Source organism: Haliotis rubra, unplaced genomic scaffold (genome assembly GCF_003918875.1).
Source record: "Haliotis rubra isolate DU_JTF1 unplaced genomic scaffold, ASM391887v1 Scf4, whole genome shotgun sequence".
Lineage (NCBI taxonomy): Eukaryota > Metazoa > Mollusca > Gastropoda > Lepetellida > Haliotidae > Haliotis > Haliotis rubra.
In genome coordinates, this window is record NW_025767079.1 from 277252 (window position 1) to 291451 (window position 14200).

Genomic DNA, 14200 nt, shown 5'->3' on the forward strand with positions numbered 1-14200 from the left:
TTAGTTTTTACAATAATACAGCCTGTTGTTGCTTGTTCATTTGAAATGTGGCCAGATCATGTTTTGCCAATTAAGATGCAAAACACGAACTGGATGTCAACTGCAAAATTAATTGTGTTGTTCTGTTACAAGTTGAGTAAAACATGGTGATATCCGATCAGGCAAGGTATCCAGTACCCCATTCTTGTCAGTAGAGCAAGAAATGAATCACTCACTCACCCATAATTGTTTCTTATGAATTACCATATTCTCGGTTCCAGACGCCATTATTTACATGTTGCCATCACATAGTTGTTACACTACTGAATGTGGGTGTGGGTGTGATGTGTTTAGACTTTCTGGTGCTTGCCACTGTGATATTGCTATGATATTGGTAGAAAGGCAGTGTAAAAACATATGCAATATATCTTTCACTCTCCCTTCATTGTGTCAGGATCTGCTGAGCAGGGGTTGAATCCTAGGTTTGTCCCATTGATACCTGGGTTTTTTTTCAGTTTTTAATACAACTGATTTTATTATTTAATTTGCTGATCATCTAATTATCTGAGTTAGATACTGTTCAAAAGATGTAAATGTCCAAGTGACAAATGTTAAAGTGACATGAATGTTCAAGTGACAAATGCTAAAGTGACATGAATGTTCAAGTGACAAATGCTAAAGTGACATGAATGTTCAAGTGACAAATGCTCATATGAGAAATCTCCAAGTGACATAAATGTTCAAGTGACAAATGTTAAAGTGACTTAAATGTCCAAGTGACAAACATTTAGGTGACAGACGTTAAAGTGATGAATGTCCAAGTGACAAATGTTAAAGTTATTCTCATGATCCCATGTTATTCACCCCAACTGAGTGAAATCCTCTCTCTGTGCTTACATCACAAACACTATCACAAATATCTATCAGAAAGATTCAATCCATAAATGAAGTCTTACGGATGGGAAAATGAATAATTCGACCTGTTAATTTAAATTCCAATTTTTATTCAAGTAACATTATCAGTTCCAATAAGATATATGATTTACCGGTATGTTATTAATAATTCTGTGATGACAAAGACTTAATGCATAAATTATATTAATGTAAAGTCAGTGATCATATGGTCAGGTTTCTAACTTGTGAATCTCAGTGCTTGCATTTTCAGTGTGATCTCATTTGTTGACCCTTTGCCCTCTCTCCTGGAGCCTAATTGCAATTGACATTTGTGTGATTTGGAATCTGTTGATGGCATGTTTAGAGACGGGATCGCATATGTAGACTGATGGATGCTACTGTTTCATCCCCATGGGATTCTGGGTGACAATAATTCCTACGTCAGCCCCTGGTCATTAGAGATAAGGATCCTTGGTCAGTGGAGATCTGTAGGAAAATGTTGGGATCAACAAACGGGGATCTCATCCAGAATATTGCTGATTGCTGACTCTGACTAGATTGAGTATTTTGGTTGTCAGTGTCAATTGTTGCTCCTGCTATCCATCATTGTATTCTACTTTCAGGGGGCCATGGGGTAGCCTAGTGGTTAAAGTGTTTGCTCGTCACGCTGAAGACCCGGGTTTGATTACCCACATAGGTACAACACATGAAGCCCATTTCTGGTGTCCCCTGCCATAATTTTGCTGGAATATTGCTAAAAGCATCATAAAACTAAACTCACTCACTCCAAAAACATACTCACTCATTCACTACTTTCAGTTTTGGACAAACATGGACTCACCCTTCTCTACTGGTGATTGGGTCAAAATTGACCACTGGGAACAATTGGCAGACAAATTAATGGGATAATAGTCCACAGTTCAATTCTTGGGCACAAGTCATTCTTGGTTCAGATCAATGGGAGAGATAAAGAAGTGTCAGCTGGAACTAAATTGTCTGTTGTGACTGTCAGATTGACTTCTCACTGTCCTGATCCACATGAGGCGGTGGGGTAGCCTAGTGCTTAAAGCGTTGCCTCTTCACGCAGAAGACCTGGGTTCAATTCCCCACATGGGTACAATGTGTGAAGCCTCCTTTCTGGTGTCCTCCACAGTGATATTGCTGGAATATTGATAAAAGTTGCGTAAACCCATTCACTCACTTCCGATCCACAAAGCATTCATTACGACCTGTCGATAATTATTTAAAACATATTCCAGAAAAACCTATTTAGCCGCACCTTCGTATAAGAAATGAGAAAACCTTTTTTGATGGTTGAAATATTTCTGAATGACAGTGTATGGAAAAGAGGTACTCCTGTTTCTGGGTTTGGTGAAGTTGCCTACAGTGTATATTCTTATACGGGTTAGAATTTGTCTTCAGTAACCCATGCTTGTCGTAAGAAATGACTAAAAGGATCGGGTGGTCAAGCTTGCTGACTTGGTTGACACATATCATCAGTTCCCAATTGCGAAGATCGATGCTCATGCTGTTTATCACTGGATTGTCTGGTCCAGACTCGATTATTTACAGACCGCCGCCATATAGCTGGAATATTATAAGAGGTGACTTAAAGGATTGGGTGGTAAGGCTTGCTGACTTGGTTGACGCATGTCATCATATCCCAAATGGATTGCTTGGATTGAAATCCTGGGTTGTCTGGTACCAATTATTTACTGACTGCTGTCACGTAGTTGGAATGTGACTGAGTGCAGCGTTTTACAACAAACTAATCTTATCACCCCAAAACACACTAGATCACCTCTTTATAAGAGGCATGTTACTGTCTCTGTTGTAATGAGAAGTTCTCAGACAAATATTTTCAATGAAAACTGATAATTTGTAAATCTCTGGTTCATTGCTCCATTCCACAAAGCTGAGGCTGAGATAACTGTTACTCCCATACCCCGTACTTCCATATGATTGTTGGACCAAGATTGCTTTCTGGAATGGGGCCAAAGTATTAGCTCTTCCTGGGTTCGAATCCCTGAGTCCATGATGAACACTGTTGTTGTTTCCACACCATCATCATCATCATCATTGTTATATCACCAAGATTGCTTTCTGGAATGGGGCCAAGGTATTAGCTCTTCCTGGGTTCGAATCCCTGAGTCCACACCATCATCATCATCATCATCATCATCATCGTCGTCATCATTGTTGTATCACCAAGATTGCTTTCTGAAATGTGTTTGAATCACTGACACAATGACAAACTCTCTTGGTGTTTCCATGCCATTATCAGGTGAAGAGTTCTGACCATATTTGGATATTTCTGAAAAGTAACATTTCAATTCACCACCCCACCCCCACCCCCGACCCCCAACGAATTGTGAACATCCATTCCCAAACCTTCCATTCTGCATGGATCTGACATTTTGCAGTTTTATGTGTCAATTCCTGAAGGATTATGTCGACATGAGTGTATTTACTTTATATCAACATTACTCTCAGGGAATACAGGGCTGCTAGCTGAATTACTCAGCTGTCCACATGCACAATCCAATGATTCAGGGCTGTACCCATGTGAGGGATTATAGTTGTGAGTTGTCCGTCTGCTGCAACAGATTGAGAATATTTGAGTGGGGATTTTATTTCACAGCATCAGTTGACATAAATTTGAATATGTAATGGAGAAATCATTTGAATCTGTCTGTTCCAGAAGTAGAATTAATGAACGACATCATTTTAGATCCAGGAAACAGATTCATGTCATTTCTCTGACTGAAGCCATGGTTGACAAATATTTTCTCTGTACTTTTGCATGATGAACCATAGTTGCTCCTACTTGTAAATTGCACACTCAAAATGGCTAATATTGCTCTTGTGGCTTACAGCAACGTTTACTCACTCATTCAGAATAGCTTGTTAATTCCTGGCTTGGAATCAGCTGCAGTTTAAATTAAAACTAAAAGTTAAAAATTATAAAAATAAATTTTGCTTTGTAATTTTCGGTAAATTTCAGTTAGATTTCTGTCCATAATGTTATGGCAAAAATGTATTACAAATATTCTCACTTTTAAATGCACCCTCCGCTGACCTCATTACAAAAGTTGTGAGACGCTCAGCATGAAGCTGAGTTCTCAGCATGTTTCATTATGGCAGAATACAAGAAACAGATACAGCACCAAATTATTGACCTAATTTGCCCCGGATTTTCTCAGCTGTTAAAATCAATTTGAAGGGAAGTGTTCCCATTTTCGTCTTTGTTGTGACAGGTTCTTCATTTCCGTATGGAAATAGTTTTGTCCGAACCATTGCTGCCCAATCCTTCATTTACACTTGTTGAACAATTTGTTTCCATGTCAGCTTTTTTCAAAGCCTGAAATTGATTTTATTCATCTTCATATCAATTTATTTAATTTTTTCCCCTAAAACATGTTTATTAAAGTTGATCGATAAACGGTGGCATTAACTTTTTTGTTTAAAGGAGGATTATGGTGTCTGGGGGTGGCTGGAGTGATTGCTTGGTTAGAGGGGAGATATTTCGGGTTGGCGGAAAGTATCTGTCGAATGTTTGTTTAATATGATTGCTTTGCTGTACCAGGTGTACTTCCAATATTTGTATGGCTTGAAATAGGTTCAAGATTCCTGATGAGTGTTATGCAATAATCACTCACTCACTTACTCAGTATTTGTGAATAGATTTGCTTTGACAGTCAAGATGTGTTCTTTGTGAATACAAGATTTCTAATGCAAATGTTTGGTGTGTCTGTAAATGTGAATAACAGTGTCAGGAGGATGTGAGTGTAGGTGCCTTACTGTGTAAATAAAACATGAGGCCCATGGGTCTAAGTGAGGACTGAGTGATGGAAGATAAAAAAGGGTAAAATTAATAGAGAGAGTAGCAGGGTGAGTGATTGCATGTTGTTTTATGCATGAGATACAGTGATGATGCATTATGGCTGCGATGAAAATGATGGCAGATATTTTAATGCGAGAAGTTTCTTTTGAATGAAGGAAGATGGAAAGAAAAAATAAGAGGTGTTTAGGAGAGACAGTGCTTAATTTCAGTTGTTCAATTCAAGCCATGATGGTAGGACACTTGTTCAGTTGTCTCTTATATTTCAGTCTTCATTGAGCCAATCCCTATGACCCAGCGCCGTTGGGCACTGCAAGGGATCTCAGCATTCTGACACAGTAGGAATTCTTGTCTGGACATTCTGTGATCAAACTTATTTTCTGTGTTGTTTTCAAGCATTTTCAAGAAAAAGAACTCAGGAAAATTTAACCCCACTACAAAAGTTGATTTTTTTTCTGGCATTAGCAAACAGTGTTGAAGAAGAAAAGGCTTTTAATTATATTTAACTGTAGGTGAGCTGGTGTGTAACCCAAGTAATATTTAAACAGGATGTCATGTCACGTCTAACATTGGGTGTCTTTCGATGGAGAAGAATTGGGGTGGAAATGGGCTCTTGGAGATGGTTCTGGTTGAGGATGAGAGTTGACATTTGAAGGGTGGTTCTGGTTGAGGATGGGAGTTGGCATTTGGAGGATGGTTCTGGTTGAGGATGGGAGTTGGCATTTGGAGGATGGTTCTGGTTGAGGATGAGAGTTGGCATTTGGAGGATGGTTCTGGTTGAGGATGGGAGTGGGCATTTGGTGAGGATGGGCATTTGGAGGATGGTTCTGGTTGAGGATGGGCATTTGGAGGATGGTTCTGGTTGAGGATGGGAGTGGGAGGCATTTGGAGGATGGTTCTGGTTGAGGATGGGAGTTGGCATTTGGAGGATGGTTCTGGTTGAGGATGAGAGTTGGCATTTGGAGGATGGTTCTGGTTGAGGATGGGAGTGGGCATTTGGAGGATGGTTCTGGTTGAGGATGAGAGTTGGCATTTGGAGGATGGTTCTGGTTGAGGATGGGAGTTGGCATTTGGAGGATGGTTCTGGTTGAGGATGAGAGTTGGCACTGGAGGATGGTTCTGGTTGAGGATGGAGGATGGTTCTGGTTGAGCTGGCATTTGGAGGATGGTTCTGGTTGAGGATGAGAGCTGGGCATTTGGAGGATGGTTCTGGCTGAGGATGAGAGCTGGCATTTGAGGATGGGAGGATGGAGCTGGGCATTTGGAGGATGGTTCTTGAGGATGAGAGTTGGCATTTGGAGGATGGTTCTGGTTCTTGAGGATGAGAGTTGGCATTTGGAGGATGGTTTCGTTTGAGGATGAGAGTTGGCACTTGGAGGATGGTTCTGGTTGAGGATGGGAGTGGGCATTTGGAGGATGGTTCTGGTTGAGGATGGGAGTTGGCATTTGAGGATGGATGGTTCTGGTGAGGATGAGAGTTGGCATTTGAGGATGGTTCTGGTTGAGATGAGAGTTGGCATTTGGAGGATGGTTCTGGTTGAGGAGGATGGCATTTGGAGGATGGTTCTGGTTGAGGAGGATGAGGATGAGTTGGCATTTGGAGGATGGTTCTGGTTGAGGATGAGAGTTGGCACTTGGAGGATGGTTCTGGTTGAGGATGAGAGTTGGCATTTGGAGGATGGTTCTGGTTGAGGATGAGAGTTGGCATTTGGAGGATGGTTCTGGTTGAGGATGAGAGTTGGCATTTGGAGGATGGTTTCGTTTGAGGATGAGCGTTGGCACTTGGAGGATGGTTCTGGTTGAGGATGGGAGTGGGCATTTGGAGGATGGTTCTGGTTGAGGATGAGAGTTGGCACTAAGAGGATGGTTCTGGTTGAGGATGAGAGTTGGCACTAGGATGGATGGTTCTGGTTGAGGATGAGAGTTGGCATTTGGAGGATGGTTCTGGTTGAGGATGAGAGTTGGCATTTGGAGGATGGTTCTGGTTGAGGATGAGTTGGCATTTGGAGGATGGTTCTGGTTGAGGATGAGAGCATTTTGGCATTTGAGGATGAGGATGGTTCTGAGGATGAGGAGTTGGCATTTGGAGGATGGTTCTGGAGGCATTTGGAGGATGGTTCTGGTTGAGGATGAGAGTTGGCATTTGGAGGATGGTTCTGGTTGAGGATGAGCATTTGGAGGAGTTGGCATTTGGAGGATGGTTCTGGTTGAGGATGAGAGTTCTGGAGTGGCATTTGGAGGAAATGAGGATTGGCATTTGGAGGATGGTTCTGGTTGAGAATGGGTTGGAATGGAGGTGAGGGTGCGGTTGTAAAGATGTTAGGAATGGCGATAACAGGTCACTGAATGAATTCCCGGTCCATTAATCCATTATCACTCAATGTTGTTCCTGACAAGTGTAGTCCTGAGTGAACATATTTTAAAACTGTGACACATCTTCTCCAATAATGCTGTTACATAACTCCGCTCTTCATGATACGACCATTAAGCTGCGAACATGTCTGTAAAATTACCCCAGTGCATCATGGGATACCTGTTCAAACACAATCAGTCACGACACACTGTCTGTCATTAGTTATGTAATCTACGCTAATGCTGAACAGGAATTTGATGCCTGACCCACAGTTCAGCTCGCCCCAGGGGTATAGCAATGTTTTATGAGTGGATTAAAGCACTGTGGCATGTTTCCATGCATTTGTATATTTCTTATATGCTCAAAACCAAAAGTTAATTGTACCTTCATACATCGAATGATTCCCCATGTGGGAAGATGAAATCATATATGATTGATATTTTTAATGTATCATCTTATTTGTACAAAAGGACATATTCCAGGTTATGAAAGGTCGCCAGGAATATATGCTTGTGGTACAAGGTGACTAAATGGTCAGATGGTGACTTTGTGGATTGGGTGTCATCGTAGCAATAGGAGTGACTGAGTGAACATGGTTTTACGCTGCTTTTAGCAATATTCCAGCAATATCACGGCAGGGGACACCAGAAATGGGCTTCACATATTGTGCCCATGTCGTAGCAATATTCCAGCTATATGGCGACGGTCTGTCAATAATCGAGTCTGGACCAGACAATCAAGTGATCAATAGCATGAGCATTGATCTGCGCAATTGGGAACCGATGACATGTGTCAACCAAGTCAGCGAGCCTGACCACCCCATCCCGTTAGTCGCCTCTTACGACAAGCATGGGTTACTGAAGATCATTATTCTAACCCGGACATTCACGGGTCCCTGGAAATACATGATGTAGGTTGACTCCTGTTGGCTCAGTCATTGTTGGATGGGAAATATTCTTATTATCAATTCTAAATGCCTTTGCACACCCGCCCTATATATTTCAGACCATTTGAACTAGTATTTCAAAACCTTTGTACTCGTATCAATTTTGAAATTAAATTTTGAAATTTTCTGAAATAAATATCAGGTTTAAAAGTCAGATTCAGGTTTGTCTTGGGAGCAAATGTCAAATGCATTACTGATGATATTTTCCATACTGTTGACAGAAGCTGAATCATGAGACGAATATGAAAAATGTTTGGGTAAAAGGTTTTGCCCTTTAGGTTATAATTTTCTGGTGTCCCCTGCCGTGAGAGTGGAGTAAAACCATACTCACTCACAGTCATTATGATGCTTTTCTGCAGTTTACATTGATCATCAAGAGTTACATGCCTTAGCCATGACAGGATCTGCTGAATGTACCTTTATCCCATAATTGGCCAGTTATGCTAACTGGTTGTTGCATTCAATAGAAATCAAATACCATGCATGACTGTCATGTTATTGTGTCAAATTGGTAATTTGAATATATTTGCATATTAAGGTTCCAGTAAACCATGATGTGGAGACCCGTGAAGATCCGGGGTAGAATTGGTCTTCAGCAACCCATGCTTGCCATAAAAGGCGACTTTGCTTGTCGTAAGAGGCGACTAACGGGATCGGGTGGTCAGGCTCGCTGACTTGGTTGACACATGTCATCGGTTCCCAATTGCGCAGATTGATGCTCATGCCGTTGATCACTGGATTGTCTGGTCCAGACTTGATTATTTACAGACCGCCGCCATATAGCTGTAATATTGCTGAGTGCGGCGTAAAACTCAACTCACTCACTCATGATGTGGATATTGGACTGACATATTATCTGTAACCACATTTCTCCATAAAAAGAATACCATCTTTAGTAGTCAAGTGTAGTATATCTGCATTCTATAGTGACAAATACTCTGAATTCATTCACCAATTAAGCGCTGTTTTAATGGAAACACTAAAACGATCATTAATATTACATCAGAGATTTACCTTGAGTTCTGTATTTGAGGGTCCTTTGGACTCATACTCTTTATTTTCAGGGGTCCTGGACAACAAAATGGGGGTCCCAGACACTTAAATATTTTATTGATACTGTTATTGTATTGTGTATCATGATCATCACATTAATTGTTGCAGTAATCAAATTGCAAATGATACCATAATTCAGCTAATAAGTAGCAAACTCAGTGATAACTTATTGTTACTTGATTGGAAGTTTTACAAAAAGTATTTGAACTTTTTCCGTGCCCCTGTGGATGCGCTAATAAATTTCCTTGCGTCCATTGTTAATTTTTATGCGCAGAAATTTGCGTCCCGTAAATCCCTGATTACATGGCTGTTTAAAAAAGCCAAAGAGTGCAATAATTTTGAGAAAAGTTTGAGACACAGAGTTGGTAACAGTAAAGTCACTCCCAAAAGAAAAGTATGATTGTGAATGAGTCAAGGGTATTTATTGTAACATGATGCAGAAATAATAAACTGTATTATCAAGACGATAACAAAGTCTTGTGTTTCAACTAGTGCAGTGTTTGACCAGAACAGTTGGTGTGAATAATGCATCAGTATGCAAATCTTTTTGAGGAGTGAGTGAGTTTAGTTTTGTGCCGCTTTCAGCAATATTCCAGTAATATCACGGCAGGGGAAACCAGAAACTGGCTTCACACATTATACCCATGTGGGGATTCGAAGCTGGGTCTTCGGTGTGAAGAGCAAACATTTGAACCACAAGGCTACCCCACCACCCCTCTGTTTGAGGAGGTGAGTTTTCTATATATAAAGGGCGGTGGGGTAGCCTAGTGGTTAAAGCGTTGGCTCGTCATGCCATTTCTGGTGTCCCCTGCCGTGATGTTGCTGGAATATTGCTAAAAGCGGCATTAAACCAAACTCAGTCAGTCTATATATAAATCTATATATGTGATCTATAAACCAAAATGAAATTGATGTAGTGGAAATATTCATCATGAAAATGGTTACACAGTTCTGTGTAATGTTGAACCTTTTAATCTATTGTAGTCAGGTAACCAGGTGGCTTTTCTCATATATATAGCGCAGACCCCAAAATAGGTTAACTTCCTGAGTTAAAGTGCATACATGATTTTTTCTCGTATCTTGCCCAACTGTTTGTTTTCATAATTTTCTGGTCTGGAAATAAACAAAAAAGAAAAATCATTTTTGATGCTGCTACACATACCGTGTTCAGAAACACTGGTTTCATATATATTGCAGTTTAGCTGGTTTTATTTGTACTGTTTAATGCCATACAGAAGTCTTCAGTCAGCATTAAATATTTTATATATTTTACTGCTTTTCTGATTGGATTCTTTGTTTCATTTCTCATTTCTGGGACATTATTCATGCTCCTGATGCTGCTCATAAACTCCCCCATACTGTGGCAGCATCTCGGCTTGAATGAAGGGATGCTGTCTCTAGACAGATGTGAATGCTAGGCAGAAGTGTTAATTTCAAATGGGAGCTTGTTAAAAGTAAGAAGACAGAAATGAGGTATTAGTTTCACTTGTTGGGGTAAACCGATCGCAGTTGAACACGCATGTGCCATAAATAAAAATGACTTGCAATTGAAACCAGGAGTTGTTATGTCTGCAGAATCTGCAGCCTGTACAGAAATATGGGTGAAATCTGGTGGTCATAAACGTGAAGGTGGATAGAATTTGTAAGTCATGACTATGATTGTCCATGAAAAGTGTTGGTCCTGACTGAAATTGTCCATGTCATATGGTGTGAAGGATAAGTGGTATTCGTTGAATATCTTGTTGTCATGTAAAACATTGTCCATTGAAGTTGTGATGATTGCTGAAAATCCTCATGAAATCTAATTGGTTGTCAAAATGTAGTCGTAGAATCTAGTTTTAATGTCCAAGAACGTTCATGAAAGGAATCTTGTGTAATCATGATTCTCCATAGAATCTAAATGGAGTCTAATTGTCATGCCAATCCATGAAGTCTGGTTGTCAAGGAGGAGTCAGGATCAAGACTGACCATGAATTCCAGTTGACACAGAATCTATATGTCATACCCAGTAGTGACCATGACATCTGGTGGTCATAATCAAACATGACCATTGAACTTGGTTACAGTTTCTTAATGTCACTGGATGCTGCTCACAGTTTGTGAATCTGCATTCACATCTGAACAGGTTCTGATTTTCAATGACAAAATTCTCTCTGGTTCCATGTTGATATGACAACTAAAGCGGTTGATGTTCCATGCATTTGGTCATGGTGTATTGGCAGACTTGGAAATTGGATATACCCCAAGAGATTTACTCAGCCTGTAGGAAAGAAATATATAAAGCAATGGTCAGAGAGTATTTCAGACTTGGAATGATCAGTCATATTGGAAAAGATCAGTGAATTACCACAAACAGTGATGGAATTTGTGGTCATCAATAAGAATGTCCACATAATATGACCATCTTTTCCACAAATTCCATGGATTTTGACCAGAATTGATCAGGAACATTCTTGTAGTCATGGTGAAAATGTCAGTTGATCCTGTGAACATGAGCCTCATTGAATTCTGATGGTTAATTTTGTTACAAATGCAACGGATGCATTTTGTCAATTGGTAATTAAGTGCTAATATCTTTATTTTATTTTCCAGATATACCTTACAAGAAGCCAGAGCTCCCTAAGAAATGTGAGTAGACAAACTAAACATTCATTATCAAATTGTGTTTGGTGTTGGTCATGTCAATAACATTGACGATGCTTACAGATTTGTAAACGATGGCCAAGGATATCTACTGAATGTAATGTTGAAGATCACAAATGTCCATGGAATCTTTAGGTGATCAGCACAAATGTCCATGGAATCTGTAGGTGATGGTCAACAATGTCCAAGGAATCTGTAGGTGATGATCAACAATGTCCATGGAACATGTAGGTGATGATCAACAGTGTCCATTGAATCTGTAGGTGATGATCAACAATGTCCATGGAATCTGTAGGTGATGATCAACAATGTCCATGGAATCTGTAGGTGATGGTCAACAATGTCCATTGAATCTATAGGTGATGGTCAACAATGTCCAAGGAATCTGTAGGTGATGGTCAACAATGTATATGGAATCTGTAGGTGATGGTCAACAATGTCCATGGAATCTGTAGGTGATGGTCAACAATGTCCATGGAACCTGTAATTGATGGTCAACAATGTCCATGGAATCTGTAGTTGATGGTCAAGAATATCCATGGAACCTGTAATTAATGGTCATTTAATGTCCATGGAACCTGTAGGTTATGGTCAAGAAAGTCCATGGAAAATATATAATCTCTATATCTATCTGCCAAAGATAAATGGTATCTGACAGACACTTGTCTTGTAATCTCAATTTCACTGACCTTGACATTGTACAGCAAAGTTTTTCCTTTTTTTAAAAACACATGTCTTTTATGAAAGCAGAATGGAAGTATACAGAAGCACTCCAGTCTGACATTACTTTACATAAATATGTCGAGAGTGTATGAAAATCATTACACTAGCTACAAAAGTACATCCTCAAACATCGAGGTGATCATATCACATGCTATATCCTATATCAGTGTCTTCACAATGAACCATATCACAGATGTAAAATGGAACTAAATATGTATATGAAGTAAGTGTTTCGTGTGTTTTGACACTTTCTCAATATTATATTATGATAGGATATTTATATAGTGCACATATCCACCTAACTAGTGCATGCTCAAGGCGCTGGTATTTTCCCCTCGATCATTGGATGTCAATCTCAACGGCACATCGTGTTATCAATCTCAACTCCCTGGGGAGTATACAACTCTTGCAGCCACTAGGCGCACCGAGTTATTGTGGCTTTCTCACCCTAACGAGGTACCCATTCACAATTTGGTGGACTGGGACACATAGTCACAGTACTTTGTCCAAGTTCACTGCACGTTGCTGTACCCGCAACTAGGTGTTTGCACGTATTCATGTGGCCACCATCTGGTCATATACCAACGGAATCGTGGGTTCTTTTTTAAGTGCACAGGGTTGTGCACTGAACACTAGGTGTTGTGACAACACTGAAAGATTCTGCACACAAAGTTGACTCCAAGGGTTTTACACCCATTCACAGGTGGGCTCGATCACGACACCTCAACCTCGCTGGATCACTAGCCTGGCTCATTAGCCAGCTCGCTCACCGCGCCCACAATACTACCAATCCTTCCACCATACATATTATCAAATATTACAATTTTCAAGACTAAAATGGATGATAAAGAAATGTTAGAAGTCAATCATGCAGGACTTTACCAAGAAACTTGGGTAGAAGAATGCAGCTGCATGACATATGTAATGATTCCACCATGTTTTTATGAATGATTCTACCATGTTTTTATGAGTGAGTGAGTTAATATTTAACGTCACATCGGCAATATTTCAGCCATATCGTGACGAGAACATATGTGACATTGAAATGGAAGACATGTACATTACAAAAAAAATGTCAACGAAGGACAGTAAAACAACTAGAATATCACGATTACAACTAAAACTAGTGTGGAAAGTTAAAACTGATAGCACTATTGAGACAATACAATATAAAAAACTGGCTATAGATCGCCAACAACTGAAGGTAGATCACCATACTAGGAACCATGGGGACTTACATTACTTTTGCTACCTGCATGAACCCTACCATGTTTTTATGAGACATTGAGGAGTATATAAGTGAATGTAAGCAGAGAAAATTGCCTTGATGCCATTCATTCCACATGAAGCCTGTAAGGAATGAGGAACTATAAACCTTAGTGCAGACAGAGGGAAAGGTGACCTTCAACTTCCTGGAGTCCACGCACCAGCAGGAAGTTAACATGAATGTACGAGGGTGTTATGTGAGAAGACCAGTTCGCTGGTGATAAAATACAATTGATTTTAACTTAAGAGTTCATCAGTACGAGTCAATCCCGTAATTGCAATTCTTAGCTCAATTGACCACCTATAGATCTCCAAAACTACATCCGAACCGCTTAAAACACTGGTCGGAATAGCAATATGTTCGATGACCAACCATGCACTTTCAATGTCGGCAGTATATAAATTTGAAGCAAAACTACTTCCTTGGTCAGGTATTTCAGGATTGGTATCATTGATGTATGTCATTTGGGTGTCTTAATGACTCCAGTTAGGTATTGGCCTC

At 40.0% G+C, this 14200-nt stretch overlaps 1 protein-coding gene across 1 annotated transcript; it reads right to left on the reverse strand.

Annotated features, from left to right (window-relative positions):
- Window positions 1–5266: 5266 nt before the first annotated feature.
- LOC124287067 (extensin-like) lies at window positions 5267–6904 on the reverse strand. Its single transcript, XM_046723544.1, has one exon. It carries the CDS (start codon window positions 6902–6904, stop codon window positions 5267–5269), a length of 1638 nt encoding a protein of 545 aa, XP_046579500.1.
- Window positions 6905–14200: the final 7296 nt, after the last annotated feature.